At 45.2% G+C, this 18142-nt stretch overlaps 1 protein-coding gene across 3 annotated transcripts in view; it reads right to left on the reverse strand.

Moving 5' to 3' along the window:
* CALN1 (calneuron 1) overlaps positions 1-18142 on the reverse strand; it is a 476732-nt gene that overhangs the window by 12286 nt on the left and 446304 nt on the right. For all 3 annotated transcript variants that reach the window (XM_012640272.1, XM_012640270.1, XM_012640271.1), the window contains exon 5: positions 491-647. In XM_012640272.1, the coding sequence (XP_012495726.1) occupies positions 491-647 (157 nt within the window). The remainder of the gene's footprint in view (positions 1-490; positions 648-18142) is intronic.

The following is an 18142-nucleotide window of genomic DNA, read 5'->3' on the forward strand; positions in this document are numbered from 1 at the left end:
CCAGTGCATTTGGGAGCACAGAGGTCGGTCATCCATTCTAAGGATTCTGTGCAGTAGGTGTTATTGTCCTGATGTTCACAGATGAGGAAACACAGAGAAGGTACACCCCTTGCCCAAGGTCACACAATTAGCCAATGACCTTGATGTGTGTTTGCCAACAGCCAAAACAAGCTCTTTCCACCCTATGCAGCCCCCACCAAGGAAAGGCAAACACCATAAAACCACACATCCAACCACAGACCTCAGAGAGTCACTAGAGGAGGGACAGGGTCCATGGAGGTCCTGCAAAACTGCAGAGTTTAGGGGAAAAAACACAACAAAAAGAACCTATTGCATCTTTGCAAAAAGGATCTTTTAACCTCAGGCCTGGATTTTTGGCTTCAGCACAAGGCCATTTCTCCTCGGAAGAGTGTAAATATGTTTTTCATATGGGAAATCCAGCGCATTGGCCTATCCTAGCCTAGGCAGAGGGTGGAGCAGGGACACCTACCTCCTTCAAACTCTGTCTGGCAGTTCCCCGAGGTCTCATTCAGGCTTTCTTCCTCATTGATGATGATGTTCTCAATGTCCTTCATCGTGAGGTGGTCCCGGAAGGCGTGATAGAGAATGTGCTTCAGCTCTTCCAGAGTTATCCTCTGCATGTCAAACTGTGAAGAGAAAGAGCAGTGAGATGGTCGTGGGCAGGTGGGGACGCGAAGTCGGCTTGGGCATGACTGGCAAGCCCGACAGCTCCTCTGCGGAAACTTGTCTCAGCTTTTCAGGATATCAGATGAGCAGTTTTCCATCCTGTTCCGCTCCAAGCATACTTGTGAACTCGCAGGGAATATTGGGAATACAGTGAGTGGAACATATCCCCCTCAATTTAGACTCTTGGAGGAAAAAATGCCACCTGCTAGTTTGGTTTCCTACTCACCCAGCCATCTGCTGTTAACCCTCCACATCTCATGTCCTTTAGTGTGGTGTCACCCTTTGCACAACGCATATGCTTCTAAAAATTTGATAATCTACCAAGAAACCAGCAATTTCCATCTTGCTTTGAGTATGTATCTTGTTCTAACAAGATAAAACACAAATTCAAAGCCATGTTTATGAAGAAGAGCTGATGAAGGGAAGGTGGAGAATTCCTGATTGTGTCCTGTCCCTCCCGGGGAGAGGATGTACTTTCTGTGATACCATTTTATCAACTAAGGTAGACCCTAAGGTTAAAGATACAAAAGTTACCTAAGGGTCCAGGGTCCCAGGCCTGGCTGGCATGGCTACTTCCTAAATTCCTAAGGCTATAAGAAAAACTACACCCTTGCTAGGCTCCCTGACAAGACAGTTATGAGGGAGAAAATTGTTAGACTCCTCCCAACGCTGATTTACAATCCAGACCACTATAACTCTGAATGGACAGAGGACTGGCCCAAACACTTCTTTCCCGATAAGCAAGTACAGACTTTAAGCCAGTTCCAGCCAGCCGATAGAGGCTGTGTACAAACTGTCTTTGTGTCCCATAGTTCACCTTTTGGTGGAAAGAGCCAAATTCCACCTCACTTTAATGCTAAAACCCTACCCCAAAGTGAACACAGGATGTATGTTACATATATGTTTACTCGTTGTGCATGTGCTTGACTCCCCTCATAAATATGTATAGCTTTCCCCCCAAACCTGCTGAATATGTATGACTCTATTGTGTAATGCAGACCGTGTGAGGTATAAAACCAAACCTGACCTTTCCCCCGTTGAGGCGAGAACACCTTTGGTCCACGCCGGAGACTATCTCTTCCCAGTCTGCAAACTAATAACGCCAATAAAGCTCTCCTTTCTACTCTTACGTCATCCTGATGGTCTTTCAAATGACATTTCCTGCTCCATTTATGTTAGGTTTGGTCAAGTCACTTTCTTGGCTAATGAAATATGAGTAGAAGTCACATATGCCACATTCAGTTAAAAGCTTTAGGATCACTGTGTAGTACTATCGTTTGTTCTTTTCCCTCTACTATGACCATAGCATGCCCCAGATAGGGGCTGCTCCTTCTGTCTGGGTCCCAGAATGAGAACAGGATGGAGAACACCTATAGTTGTCCTAAAAGGACAAGTCATATGAGGAATAAATACCCCGTGTTGTTAATAACCATGAAGATTTTAGGCTTATTTCTACCACAGCATAACCTAGACCATTGCTGTCTAAGTCAAAAAGACAGAAATGAGTACATAGATATTAAATGATCATGTGTACCCTGAAACTAGGCACATCAATTATACATCAATTAAAAAAAAAGAAATTGGTACATAGAATTGAAAGGCTACCGTAACAAAAATGCTAAAATATGATGTATTGTTTCCAGAGCCAGGACATGGAGAATGAGAAAACTGTGACTGGAGGCTGGAAAGGTAGCAATCCATGTTATACAACAGCAAAACATTTGGTAAAACTATTGCCTGCGATTAACTTGGAGGACAGATATATATTCAACCAGTCTCTGGCTTTAGGTAAAAAAAAGTTTGGGGAACAGCATGCTCTGGTGGTAATTAGTTGCATCCAACAGGGTACTATGAGAAAGAGATGAGCTCAGGAAAGAATTGGTTGGTTTGCAAATTCATAATAAAAACGATCCAAAAATTCCTGGTCTTGCGGCATTGAAAGAAGCAACTGGTTCTCATTTCTGACTAGTAAGAGACAAAATTAAGAAAAATGCTTTAAATAATAATATAGGCCTATTAAAACAAATCGGTGCCCCTTGTTAAAACCTCTGAATATGTTAAGTGACTCTCCCTGGAAGCCTGTTATTAAGTTTAGAGAGAGGTATGTCTCAAAAGTAATTGTGGATGTAGCTATTAGCATAAATTGACTGGAGTCAGATAAAAATATGACTAAGTTCTTGAGAGAGCTGTACTGGCCAAGAGCCAACAGCCTTGGATTAAAAGACACTATAACTGTTCAAAACTTAAAACCATCCTACAGGCACCAGCAATTATGAGGATAGGCCACCCTTGAGGATAGGCCTCAAGGAGGGCATATTGTCCAATGCCCTTGTCCGATGAGGACAGGAAGAGTGGAAAGGACAGCTCTTCCAAAGGGTAAAGCTGGAAATCATGGACAACAATGAACTCTAGAGCGATTTCCAGGAAGCAGAACTAGGGTCTAATCAGGGAACACTCCTCACCCCAAGGTCTGTCCAACAGATTTCAGAATTGCTCTGAGCCACCGACTGCTACGTTTCTCCCATTTTTCACTATCCGGATGGGAATGGTTTTGGTGGTTGGGCTGACCCTGGTCTCCCACCGTTATGTTGAGTATCTGTGTTGCGGGAAAGGGGGTAATTTGTCTTTTTTGGTTCCTATGTCTCCAGATCAAGAAGAGCCACACCCAGTTTTGGTGCACATGAGATTCTAATCTTGGATTTGCTGTAACTGGATGGGACTTTTGGGGTGTCTCCCTTGGGGAAGGGATGAGTATATTTTGTAGCTGAAGGGAGGGAAATGAATATTTATGAGGAAGAGTGTGGACTGTAAAAGGGTGCATTGTTTTCCATTACAGTTGACCCTTGAACAACATGGGTTTAAACTGCGTGGGTCCACTTATTTCTTCTGCCTCTGCCACTCCTGAGACAACAAGACAAATCCTTCCTCTTCCTCCTCCTCAGCCTACTCAACATGAAGATTATGAGGTTGAAGACCTTTATGATGATCCGCTTGCACTTAATGAATAGTAAACATATTTTCTCTTCTTTATGATTTTCTTAATGATATTTTCTTTTCTCTAGCTTACTTTATTGTAAGAATACAGTATATTATACATATAACATATAAAATATGTGTTCATCACCTGTTTTTGTTCTCGGTAAGGCTTCTAGTCAACAGCAGGCTATTAGTAGTTAAATTTGGGGCGAGTCAGAAGTCATATGCAGATTTTCAACTGTACCTCTAACCCCAACATTGTTAAAGGGTCAACTGTATTTGTTTTTCCTCCCTGTGAGAGGATTATATCTCCCTGCCTGTTGACATAAGGCTTTGGCCAATTAAATGAGAGTGAAAGTGATATATGAAATGATGAAAGTCTAAGGAGATGTTTCAAAGCCACTGTGTATTTTGCCATTTTTTGTTTTCAAAACAGTTATACCAAAGAGGGGGCTGCTCCTTTGTTCTGGAATGAATTCAACGTGAGCAGCCCTCAGCCAACCCATGAAGAACATGTGATTTGAGTAAGAAACAAACCCTTGTTATTAGCCACTAAGACTTTGGGGTTTCTGCAGTATAACTTAGCCAAGGATGAAATCAATGTTTTAAGTGAGTCTGGATCATGATGAAAGAAAGTTTTAGACATTTTTTCCCCTTGCTCTCTTTATTAAACCATTCCTACCTTGCTTTAAGTAGGCATCTTGTTCTAACAAATTAAACGGGGTTGCTGAATCTTGCTGGAACATCTAAATGATCCCAGTTTAAAGCCATTTATATGAGTATAAGCAACTGAATGGGAGGTGTAATGTGGACTTGTTTTCTGCATGAAAGTTTAATGACCATAGAAGTGACTTTTGATACACATTCAGGTACAACCCATGGGACAGTCACCCTTACACTGGATAAGGGAGCATGGTGGTGTTAGCCTGGCTGCAGGGGGAAGGCTGGCAAAATGCACAGATGAAAATATTGGGACCCCCTGCCATAATTACAGATGAAGAGTGACAAAATCAATGAGATTCTGAGAAAATGAGTAACTGTTTCCCGGAAGAATAGTTGAAGATTGTGGTGCGTGGAAATACTCTGGCCAGTTGAGAGCTTGCTGTAACTCAGAAATCAGGCAAAAAGATTGGCCAGGGGATATGAGAAGAGAAGGAAGGATGTAGATTCTAGAAATCTATAATTTTGGCTATATGGATTACATTTTATTTTATTTTTAAATATTTTCTTTTATGGGTCATGATTTAGTGTTAGGATGCTAATATGTAAACAAAGTTAGGCAGCATTCCATGTGTTTTCTATATTGGTGGAATATCAGTCTCCTAAAAGTTTGAAAGAAATCACCAGAAAACCATGTAGACACAATGCCAACAAATATTTCTCCCATGGTTATCAGTCTATTTAGCTTATCGAGTTTTCTTGAGTCAATTTTGGAATTCTGTATTTTTTTGGAAAACCAGCCACAAGATATTCATCATCATCAGTATGTAACTATCCACAGTAGTTCCACCATTTCAAATTCCTCTCAATAGTTATTTTTCTCATTTATGATTTCATTTCTCTTTTGTAGGTTATGATTTTTATCTTTTTTTTTTCTATTTTTAGTGGATCATAGAAAATGTGGCCCATATATCTGTTATTTTTAGAAACCTAAGGAATTTTCCACTATAGTAGAATCTCTGTAAGGTCAATTATATAAATATATTTATCTTTATTAATTATATTATGTAACCTCATAATCTTCTTTTTTCTATAACCTTATTTTTTTGGATGACTTGATTTGTTGGAAACCATAAGCGGCATATTAAAGTCTGTGAAGAGAATTGTATCTCCAGAAATTGTTCTTACAGTCCCCCTAATATTTTGTAAATGAGGCTATTCTTTGGTGTAAAAAGATTTATATACCAATTCAACAAATAGTTACTGGGGGTGACTCTGTGCTAGACACTGTGACGTGTACAAAGGTGAGCAAGTCATAGATCTTGCTCTCAAAGGACAAGCCAATGAGCAATTTTATTTCAGTCGGTGCATGCTGGGGCAGGGGAAGCCCAGGACGGCTTGGCACCACCTGGGGAGGGGAGCAGGACACAGAAGGCTGCCTGGAGAACATGCAAGTGATTAAAGACCTAAAGGAGAAAAAGACTGAGTTTGCCAGGTGAGTCAGGGAAGGGTGGGAGGAGCACGAGGAGGGAAGAGGGGCTTGTGGGCCAGGGGAACAGCCATACCAAGGCCTAGAGGTGCAAAAGCATGGCAGGTACGTTGAGTGGCAATTTGTTGGGTTCCTCTGAAACTTGTAGTAGTCAGCAGAAGGTGGGAAGGAATACAGTGAGTGCTATGGGGTGGGTGCCAATCAATAAAGGCCTTGCATGCCATACTGAAGAGCTTGGCTGCTTTTTTATTTGTTTTTATATTTTTATTTTTACTTTTATCTGCAGAGATGGAGTCTCACTATGTTACCCAGGCTGGTCTCAAACTCCTGGCCTCAAGTGATCCTCCTGCCTTGGCCTCCTGGGTAGCTGAGACTACAAGAGTGTGCCACCACGCCTGACTTGTTTTTATTTATTTTTTATTGTGGTAAAATACACAGAACATAAAATTTACTATTTTTATCCATTTTTAAGTACACAGTCCTATGGCATTAAGTACATTCATATTGTTGTGCAACTGTCACCACCATCCAGCCCCAGAACGTCTTTCAACTTCCCAGACTGAGACTCTTCTCACGAAACACTCTCTTTCCGTTCCTCCCCGACCACAGCCAGGAGCAACCACCATTCTACTTTCTGTCACTATAAATTTGACTTCTCTATATACTTTATGTAAGTGGAACCATATAGTATCGGTCCTTTTGTGGCTGTCTTATTTCACTTAGCATAATGTCTTCAAGGTTCGTGCATGTTGTGGTATGTGTCACAATCTCCTTCCTTTTTAAGGCTGAGCAGTACTCCATTGTATGGATATACCACAATTTGTTTATCCATCCATCCATCAGTGGATGCTTGTGCTGCTTCTGCCAATACATTGTGGCTGTTGTGAATAATGCTGCTATGAATGTGATTGTGCAAATATCTGTTCCTGTCACTGCTTTTAACTCTTTTGGGTAAATATGTAGAATCGATTAATCATATGGTAGTAATATGTTTTTGTTTTGTTTTTAAGCAATGGAGCTTGGTTTTATCTTTTGGGTTTTATCTTTATCACCTCAAAATTCTTCATCAGAGAAATTACTTATCAAGTTTGAACTTGAGAAAAATTGCCCTTTGCTGGTATAAGGGGCAGGACCACCAAATAGGAGGCTATCAGTGTAACAGGTTTCGAGACCAAGTGGACCACGGGGGCAGACAGGATCTAAGAGCCACATAGGAGAGAGGTTGATAAGACTTTCTGGCTCCTTGTGTGTGGTGTATGAAGGAGACAGGGCCATCCGCGATGACACCCAGACTTTATCAATGGGAACACAGAAGGAACGGACTTAGAAAGAAAGGCGACAAGTTAAATTTTGGATGTGTTTATTGGAGGTCCCTGAGGGACAGCCCAATAGAACAGCCCAGGAGGCAGTAGGATGTATCGATATGGGCTAATGATGTAGATTTGGAATTCATTTCATACACATTATGAGAAAAGTCACCAGAAAGGAGGATACCACCTGGGTAGCGCCTGTGGAGTATGAAAACCCCCAAGGAAGGCATTCAGAGGACATGAAGATGAACAGGTGGTGGCCTCCATTACAGAATGTGCAGAGTGTGCCTCTTTTCCAAACACACCATCAGTCATTAAAAAATATTTAAGTGGAATTCTGCTACATTTTTGTCTCTTGGTTTTTAAACTTTTCTTTTCTTTTTTTTTTTTTTAGACAGGGTCTCTCTCTGTTGCATGGGCTGGAGTGCAGTGGCGTCAGCCTAGCTCACTGCAACCTCAAACTCCTGGGCTCAAGCGATCCTCCTGCCTCAGCCTCCCGAGTAGCTGGGACTATAGGCACGTGCCATGACACCTGGCTTGATTTTTAAACTTTTTCTGTTATATTTTAAAGGTGTGTTTCTCACAAGGAAGACAGAGTTGGATTTTAAAAAGAAATCTGATTTGAAATTTTTTTGCCTTCCAACGGTGGAACATAATTCCATTTTCATATATTATTAGAAACATGTTTGGCTGTGCTTTTGTTATTTTATCTCCTGCTTTCTGGTCCTTATGGTTTAATTTTCCTTTTGTCTTTTGTACAAAGAACCTACAGGTGTCCTAGTTTTTATTATACTGGCAGATGTTTTTCCATTTATCAAATGCATTATTTAAGACACCAGTTCTTAAACTGTCAGATTCAAAAAACTAAATTTCATTCTCCCATCTTTCCTTGTATGTGATAAGAAGATTCATTTACTTTTTATTTCCTGACCTCTTACCCAACACTTTTCAGTCACTCTAAGTTTAATTTGAGATTTATTATGACACATTTTCTACCATTTGCATCTTTTTCTAGAAGAGTATTTGGCTGCTACACAATTTTGTAACAAAATTTCTAACAGCTGCTGCTCCTTCATTATATCTAATTGACTTCAATGTTCGCTTCCATTTTTCTATGACTGTCCTGACTCTGAACGTCTCACTGTCACCCAAGTATCTGCTAGAGAACTTTTAAAACTAGAAGATAATGAAGCACTTGTGAACATTACATTTTCTGAGTTCTTATAATTCTGACAATACCTTTTTTTTTCCTTCTCTCATTACAGACAACTTAGTTTGTCATAAAATTCTAGAATCACACAAATTTCCCCCTCAAAGCTGTGTTGAAACTTCCCCAGTTGCTTCTGTTGTTTAATGCAGGGGAGGAGAAAAGAGGTTGATGGTGACTCAAGTTTTCTCTCTGAAGATCATTCATTTCTTCCTCAGTACTAGTTGGAATATTTCCTTATCCTTGAAATTAAAAAAAAAAAGTCTTCCCCGCTACATTCAGGTTCATGTGTTTGCATCAACCTTGGCCAGAGGTGGCCGAGGGCTTTTAATTTTCACACCGGGGGCATTTTCTGCCTCCTGCCTGCTTCTGGGAGACCATTTTGATTATTGCTTTTCTCTTGTTCTATCTAGTTCCTTCCTTTGGAAAACAAATTATTCTTAATTAGCTCTCTATTCTTTGTTTCTGTATTTTTCACCTTTCCTCTAATAATTTTCACCTCTTTGTTTTGTATTTCACATCCCTAATTTTTCTCTGCATGGTTAATTCTTCTCCTTACTGTCTCTACTGAAGATTTTAATTCTGTGGTTTCCTTTTGGTTCATTGGATATTCAGGTTATTTAAGTTCATTCCCTTTGTGCCCCAGACTGCTATTGTTGCTGCTTTAAAAAAAAAAATCCAAAATCTCTTGCATTACCTTTAAAGATTAAAATATGAAAGAACACCAAACAGACCTCTCCTACCATTTTCACCGGAGTCAATTTTCAGAGGTATGCTCCTCCTCCGTGTCTATTTTCCTCAGGCTCTGCTAAGTTTTAATTAACCTAATGCTATCGCTGCTGTTGCTTCTGTAACGAGCAATCCAGATGCAAGATCCATTAGCTCGAGTTGCTGTCCCTGCAGGCATTCCCTCCGGTGCCGCTTGGTTGGGTACAGACGGCCTCCTGCTCAGGTAGTGTGATTCTCTCAAGGTAGGGAGACGGTTGTTCATCCTTGACTAGTTTAGCCTACTGATCCTCAAAGTGTGTTCCCTGGACCAGCAGTACCTAGAAACTGGTTAGAAATGCAATTTCTCCAGCCCCAGCCAGACCTACTGCCTCAGAGACTCCGGTGGTGGGTCCCCACACCCTGGACTCGACAAGCCCTCCGGGGCATTGTGATGCTCACTCAAGTCTGTACAAAAGAACATAAAGGGCTAGTGTAGAAAGGAGACTCCTGTCCCAGCACATGTGTCCCCAGGATGCTTTCCACGGCGGTGACAAGCAGAGCCTTCCTGCTCTGCTCTTGGCCTGACTGCATGCTGGGAACTGCAGCCTCTGTGCATTACAGAAACAGAAGGGTTGATCAAGGACAGGTGGCACGGTGGCCCTGATAGGCGAAGATCATTGTCTCAGGATTACCTCTGTTTTTCTCTTCTGGGCGGCCACTGTGTCCAGGAGTCAGGTGCAAAGGGTGGAGGTGAGCTGAAGGATTTCCCCTGCCTTTCTGGGGTCCTCCGTCCTAGACTGACTCAGAGGGAAGAACACGTGGTGTCAAGTGCAAGCTGGCCCCTCTTGGTCCACTCCCTCTGCCGGTGCAGAGGAGCCTCTCTGGGGGCAGCATTGGCTCCTGACCCCAGAACTTGCTGTCACTGCTTTTCCCACTGGGAATGATTTTCGCCTGTTTACACGTTGACTCTGCCAGCCCACGCTGAGCCTTTCGTGGGCAGCCATTGCATCTTGCTGTTCCCACCAGGGCCTAGCACAGAGCCTGGCCCCAGGTGGATGCACGACAAATGTTTGCTAAATGAATAAATGTGGGTCTTCCATTTGTTCCGGAGTACGATCCTCCCCCCCTGCCTTCCCTCTCTAGTCAATCCCCCCCGCCAAATCTGTGAGAAGGCCAGGAAAAGCGCCCTCTGCAACGGCACTTCTCACGTTCACATGCTCTCTGGTGCTGCAGCGGAAGAGCAGAGAACTGAACGTGCTTTCCTGCCGCGATAGGAACCTCAGGGGTGCCTGAGGCCCCAGTGAAGCCCCAGATCCCTGATAAGATGAAACATCAGGCTGCTGAAAGGCCAGAGCTCCCTGCCGGCCGCCTGGGGAGGCCTTTGCCTCCATTCCTTGCCCTTGACTCACACAGAGACCTACACAGCTGGAGGCAACATCTGCCCTGACCAGATTTTCAAGTGAATCCAAACTCATTTCAACTTTCACAGAAGGTGTGGAATTAATTTGACTATACGGTTCTTTCTCCTCTGAAGAGTAGGATGGATAGAATGAGCCCCAGAGGATTTCACACCTCTACTCTTTTCTCTGCCCATCTACAAAGGGCACCACCATCCCTGCAGAGAGAGAGAGGGGGGTTGGGGGAGAGAGAGAGAGAAAATGCTGCCCAGAAGATCAATGGGTCAGAACTTCTCAACCAGGCAGCAGAATTGGCTACAGTTCACCACAATAGTGACCCGTCCAGTCTGGGGCATCGGACAAGCTCCTGACCAGCTGGAGTGCCACCTACACAGTGGAGCGATCTCACCCATTTATTGTGGGGCGGCAGAAAAACACAGACATTTTCTAAGTGGACTCTGAGCTCCAATGTGACAAGGCCGAGCAAAGTCAATAGATCGACATACTTTTCTCCAGGAGCCTTCCCCGGCATCCTGGGCCCCACACCACAGCACCGCAGTCTCTCCCACCTACCAAGCAGCCCACACCCCTCCCCAGAGGAGTGTCCGACCATCGGCCGGCCGACGGCATTGTCCAGATGTGCAGTACGGGAGACACCAGCAGAACCAGAGACTTCCAGAGTCCTCCCTCAGTCTGAGATTTTCCCCACATGAAGAATTAAACAGTGAGACTGAAATGAGAGGTATTCTGAGACCCCTCCACGCCGAGAACAAAGAGACAGACACACCTGGCCCTTTGGACGAGACTGCTTGGCAAGATGAGAAGGGTGGGCGCAGGAAGGGGAGGAGGGCAAAGGCCATGAGAACATGCGCCAGCCGTGCAGAAAACAAGCCTAAAACAACAAAAACCCAAAAACAATGGGTGCCAGGCTGGGGATGAATTCATCTGGACTCCCTCATTGGTGTGGGGCCACAAGAGGACAGACAGGGAAGGAGCCTCCTGTGTTCTTTGGCCCTGCAAGGGGTCAGCTCGGGTGGGCACGCAGATTGGGCTGCGGCACGTGGCTCAGCCTCCGCGAATTCCCCCAGGGATGCAGCGGCGACTCAGGCAAAGATGGAAACCCGCCATCACACCCAAACTAAGATTGAGCACCTATTTACTGCCACAGTCTGGAAGAAATTTTCCACTAACAACAAGACCTACTGAGCAGACTCAGAAGCCGTGGCTGACTTTGAAAAGCTTTGCTCTCAGAAAGGGAGCAAAACACCATTCTGAGTGAAGGCAGAGGGCAGGGGTGTCCCCAGTTTCTGCTCCTGAAGCAACCCCAGCCCCCAGCCACAGCCCCTCAGGCCAGTGATCCTCCTCCGGCTCCTCCTCAAAGGAGGTCACCAACAGGCCAGGCTGAGGGACTCTGAAGGGGCCTTACTGCCCACCCAGCATGTGACAAGGTGAGGTGTGAATCTGTTGTTCCCACCTGTGATCTCTCTTCCCAAGGGCCTCTCCACGTGCAGGGGCTCACCACGCCCAGGGGCACTGCAGTGCCCGGAGATACGGATTTCTCATAAAGCACAGCCCCCAGCACAAGCCAACAGCATCAGTGAGTGCTCAGATGAAGGAAACTGCCTCTCGCAGCCTGGAGGAAACGCCGGCCGTGATGCATGTACCGACAGATGGTGCAGCCAGAGTCTAGGTCATGTCCACTATGTGTGGCTTTTGCCCTGTCACAGAGCCCGGGCTCTGTGGAAGACAGTGCTCCACTACAGTGTGGGTGAGAGGTGGCTGCACTTCAATTTTCCTCTTAGATGAAGATCTGTAGATATAGAGGCCTGGCCTGGCAGCTGAGTTCACGGGCGGGTCCTCCGGCTGCAGGTCTGAGAAGGGACACCCTAAGGGCTGGACCGTCCAGATGCCAAATCCCTCCTTCCCAGATAGACTGGCTGATGGCAGGTCAGAGAGGCCAGATGCAGGGAGAGCTTCCTCTGGACCAGGCACATAGTAGATGTGGCCTCATTTAAGCCTCACTGCAGAGGTGAAGGCCACATTATGCCCATTTTACAGATGAAGACACTAAAGCTCAGAGAGGTTAAATAACGTAGCCAAGATAAGGCATGAGGCAGCGAGACATAAGGCTCAAGACAGTCTGTGCACCCGCATTCTGCTCCCCTCCCACCGGGCCACGCCCTCTGCTGCTTTAACCTGAACGTGGATTCGGGGTGTGTACCTCCCTCTCCCCAATGCCGTTGCAGAAACTTGCTGGCCACATGCTCCTGTAAGAGGGAGGGAGTCACAGGCCAGGCCCCGACCAGGCTGTGATGTTTATCTTCTCCTTATACCTTTCTTCCACGTACTCAGTGACTGTATATTGAGGACCTATGAAATGCCAGGTGCTGTTCTAGGCACTGAGATTCATCAGGGAACCAGGCAGAGAGAAACCCTGGTCCTCGTGGAGCTTGCAGGATAGGTGGGGGAGACAGGAAATGCACGCATGGTGGGACGGGATAGGCAGCAAAATGGAGCAGGAAGGAGGCTGGTGAGTTTTGGGGGGGCTTGTGATTTTATCATAAATAAGGATGTCAGGGAAGGTCCTACTGAGAAGGTGACATTTGAGAAGAGGCATACAGGAGGGTGAGGGGGGGATCCGTGTGGCTTTTTGGGAAAGGGAACTCCAGGCACAGGGAACAGCAAGAGCAAAGGCCAGGAGGCGGCAGCCTGCTCAAGGGCACACGTTTCTACAGGGAACTTGTATCACTGCAAGAAGCAGAAAAAAACGTTTCTCCTTTTAAAATGGAGATAATAGCTGTGCTGAAGTGCCATTCTCCTGGGGAAAATTATAGGTATGGTTTTGGAGGACAGGTCAAAGGACAGGCCCATTAGCAGCTCTCTGCTCCCAATTTCAACTGCCGTCCTGATGGGAGCCTTCGACCACGGTAATCATTCACTCGAGCCCCAGCCCTTCGCGCCAGCCCGATCCGAGCCCCGGAGTGCAGGACGTGTGAGAACTGCAGAGAAGGGAGTCGCTCCTGCCCTCCTAGGAGTGGGTTTGTGGTGGGCTGAACGGCGGCCCCAAAGACATCCACATCTTGACCCTGAGAACCTGAAAACATGTTACTTTATGTGGGAAAAGGGACCTCGCTGGTGTGATTGAGTTAAGGACAACGAGAAGCCAAGATCACCTGGATCATGTTGGGGCCTAAAGGTAATTACGAGGCCCTCCTGAGAGGGGGAAGGCAAAGAAACAGATTCCGCTCTTGAGCCTCCGGGAAGACACCCTGACCTCAGCCCAGTGAAACTGATTACCCACCTCTGATCTCCAGAAACATAGGAGAATAAATGTGTGCTGTTTAAGCCACAAAGTTTATGGTGACTTGTTATAGGTGCAATAGGAATCTAATAGAGGTTTATTCTGGTTTCTGTTTATAAAGTAAAAGCCTTTCTGCCTTTGCCTGGAGCTCAGTCTGTCTGAAAAGAACTCATCTCATTGTCGGGAGTCTGAACCCAGGGTCAGCTGTGGTTCGTTGGGGGCGGGTGGCGCAGCTACTGGGCTGCCCAGTTCGGGCCACAGGGTAAGTGTGAGTACGCCCCTAACGTAGAGTGGCGCGCAGGCAGAGGTCTCGACAGGGAGCCCACGCCGTTCGACACCGGGGGCCCTCTGCAGTCGCAGCGTCTGAGGATGGCGCAGTGGGAAAGTGGGAGACGCGCAGGCCGGGGAGAATATTCCTGTCCTCACAGCAACTCTTGACACTAAACAACCACGAAATTCCCCTTCGCACGTCCAAAAGAATGTGCTGATGGCCCCAAGAAGCTCCTTTTATGTGAGATGATGTGTTAGCACAAGCATGCGTGACAAATCTCACTGAAGGTGAAGGCTTAACGAAGAAGCCATTGTCTCTCTGTCTCTCTGTGTGTGTGTGTGTGTGTGTGTGTGTGTGTGTGTGTGTGTATGTGACTAAGTCCTTAACAGGAAAAATAGGGAAAAAGTGCATGAACTTGGTTCCTGTTCAGATACTATCACGTAGTGGCTGTGTGACCCACTGAAAAGTTACTAAACTTCTCTGTTGCTTAGTTTCCCCCTATGAAAAACAGAGATGATGTTATTTATAACAGGCAGTTGTTATGTGGCTAGAACTCTTTTTATTCTAAGATGTGCAGTCCCTTGTACACCATACATTTTCGTTCCCTGACCCTTCATTCTGTCGTGACCCACACACGAAAAGTTAAGGGGCACCAAAGTCATTCAGTTAGTTATCACAGAGGCAAGAGCCGACCGATGCCCTGATTCCGTGTCCTGAGTTCTTTCATGACACCTTAGTTGGCAACGGTGGCAGTTCCAGAAAATGAGATGCATCACCGGAGTCCTCTGCCTCCCCATGCAAATAAATGCAAATGGGAGTTCAGAGTATTTGAGCAGGTGGTTGATGGAAATGTCCTGAGTTCAGGGACTAACAGATGCATCATCTAGGATGGATTCTGCCACTAACTAACTGGGTGTCCTCAGCCAGGTCATTTCATAGCTTGGAACCTATTTCCTCATCAATTTAATAGATAATTATACTAATCAAAAGAATATGAATAGTAACAATATAATAGTAACAATAATAAGAAGAATACCTGCCTTATGCACCTCATAGAGATTTTGTGATGATCAAATAAAATAAGAACTGTTAATTATCTTTAATAAAAAATGCAAAGTAATACAAATACAACCCATAATTTTGACGGGCCTGTTAATGACGTGATAGCCAATTTCGTCTTTGTAGTTAGGCTTGTAGCATCCATCTCCGCTGCAGGCTGGAGGCTGAAGTTGCCCAGTACATAATTTTGTCTGAGAACAGTGAAATTTAAGCTCCTTGTGGCTAAAACATACCTGCTTTTTTCTCATTTAAAGAATGCCATTTAGGCTTTCAGGCTTCTCTTGACAGCTTCCATCTGGCATTCAGCAAAGCAACAGGATGAGATGTCACTGCAGTACTTGTCTCATGCTGGAGAGTTCCTTTTACCACACCCGTGACCTTAGACAACTCGCTCTTATTGAATATCCCCAGATAGAGAGGAAGGCCATTTCTGACAGGGGTTTGAAGGGGAGGGAAAAGACAAATGATTGCAAATCCAAACAAGGAAAGGTAGATTTGCTCGGGCTGAGCAAATGAATGAGGTTGGATTCACCTTGATGCTGTCTGCAAGGACTGTGACCTTTCTGGTTAAGGGTTCTTATTCAGAAACAAGGTCCCAAAAGCCAAGGTGACCTGCTGAAAACCCTTCAGTGATTCCCAGTTCTTCCATCATGGAGTCCAAGTTCCAAAACATGACTTCCCAAGTGCTTCTGTCGCCTGGCCTTGCCAGTTTGTCCTGTCTCATCGTGGCCCCGACATCTGGATCCCCCACAGGCTGAGCATCCTGAGCTACTTGGCAGCTGCTACACCCATCATGATGTCTTTCGTCTCTGGGCTTCCGCCTGTTCCCTCTGCCTCAAACACTGTTCTCTGACACGCATCCTCCAAACTAGTTCCTTCTCTAGGCCTCAACGTGCCCCTGGCAAACCGTCCTGAGTTCCCTGGGATGGAACGTGCTTCCCTTCGCAAGTGAGCCACGTTATTCTAGACAGCTTTGTCATAGCACCTATGGCAGTGTGTGACAACTGCCACTGACATTTTTGTTTTGTCTGTTAGACTTTAAGATCCTTGAGGATCACAACCATATCCTGTTGGCAGTTTTCTCTCCATGGTGCCTGGAAAGCATTAGCCCTTGATAGATATTTGAGGAATAAAAGAATGAGTGTACATTGTCTTGAGAAATGGGTCAAACAACCAACGCATTGAGGAAAATCCCCACTTACGGAGAAAAACGTGTCAAATGGAAACACTCAACAAAATGGGCCATGATTACCCGCAAACATTAAAGCCAGAAGAGGAATTATATAAAATCTAGTGACAATTATGAGACTTAAAGAATGGAAAATACTGGAAAATATGGGATGTAAAACGGATAAAGAAAAACAGGTGACCAAATAGAGGATAAAGAATGAGAAGACCAAACTCAAATGAGTCCAGGCTGAAAGGAGAGAAGAGAAATGAGCATGTAGACGTGGTTGAAGGAGCAGTGATGTAGGGAACACGTCCTTTCCATGCTACAGAAATATTGGCATCAATTGTTAAAAATTAGGAAAACTAAAGCACTTTGTTCTGAGATTTAAAAGTGAAACTAAGGTGGTTGTTTTTTCATTAGAACCCCAAATTAGTTGGAATATCCTTGCACCGGTTTGGGTTCCCAGAGGAAACCCGGCACAGGGTTTCCCTGCACAAACCCCTCCTTCTCCATCCAGGAAACCACCAGACAGGAGTGCAAGGTTAGGCCCGGGGCCCTCTGCTCACCAACCCGATCACACATGCAGACTGTGTTTAAGCCATCTGCCCCTTTGTTGTTGTAACTGGCGCCCAAATATGGTGTGTGGGAATGTGGTGTAGCGCTCTGTTTTAGTAACTGATCACAAATGCCACATGTGGTTGAGCTGCACGGCCCTCTGTTTGGTGCCCACATCACTAATACGGCACTCGGGTAAGTCACGCTCCCTTCTGTTTGCCTTACCAAATCATAAACAAGGCATGCGGTTAGAAATTACAACCCTCTGTTTTAGTACCCAGATCACAGACATGGCACGTGGTAAGTGGTAGAAATTTTCATTTTAGGAACCAGACTGTGGTGAAGCCATAGCCTCTCGCTTTTAATAAACACATCACAAATACTGCAGGTGGCATCACATCTCAGATCACAAGCGGAGCACACGGCTAAGCTGCTGAATGCTGCATTTACTGGATTCAATTATACATTCCCACTTCATCTTTCTAAATTTTATTTGTTGTCTATGAAACTTTAATTAGCTAAAGAAAAACAAACACTTTATAGAAATAAGATAAAAGGGGCCATAAAATCACTACCTCCATATAAGCACCTAAAAAAGCAGGTAGAGATCACGTCTAGGGAATTAGGGAGTCAAGGCAAAGAAAATCCTGGAGGAAACACACCAACCCTATGAGAGTTGGCACTGTGAGGGCATCAGAGCAGGAATGGGGTAGACCAAGGACCTTCCATATTGAAGCTCTTTGCCATTGTGGATCATCACATTTGGGAACAGCTGGGAGTTATAATTTGGAATATTGTAAAGTAAAAATATACTCCGCCCACTTTGGAATATATTCCTGCCCATTGGTGTTGGACTTGGCCAGGTGACTCGCTTTGGACAATAAGATGTTAGCAGATATGGCATGAGCACAGGCAGTTGGACATATCCTCTTGTCCCAAGGGCATCTCAATGAGAAAACTTTCCCTGAGTTTCTGTTGCCTGGGGCCAGAATAAACACATGGAACAGATCTGACCCAACTTGCTCTAGAAGCAGAGCCGCCCAGCTGAGCCCAGCCTGGATCAACCGGACCTCCACCTACGTGCAGATCCGTGAGCATCAGCATAAATGCCTCTTGTGGTATGTCACTGAGCTTGGGGGTGGTTTGTTGTGCAGCATCATTGTGCAACATTAACTGACACACGTGGCATTTCCAAGGGCAAGAGTAGCCACACGGTGAGGGCAGGACACAGCACAAGGAAAGAGGATACACAGCTGGACCTGGATCTGGAGTAGAGGTCAGGACCAACAGAAAGCACAGGAAGAAAAGCTGACCCCAGGCTCACTGTCTCTGCCCTTCATGGAGAAACCAC

This window comes from Propithecus coquereli, unplaced genomic scaffold, assembly GCF_000956105.1.
Source record: "Propithecus coquereli isolate 6110/MARCELLA unplaced genomic scaffold, Pcoq_1.0 Scaffold150, whole genome shotgun sequence".
In the NCBI taxonomy this organism is placed as follows: domain Eukaryota; kingdom Metazoa; phylum Chordata; class Mammalia; order Primates; family Indriidae; genus Propithecus; species Propithecus coquereli.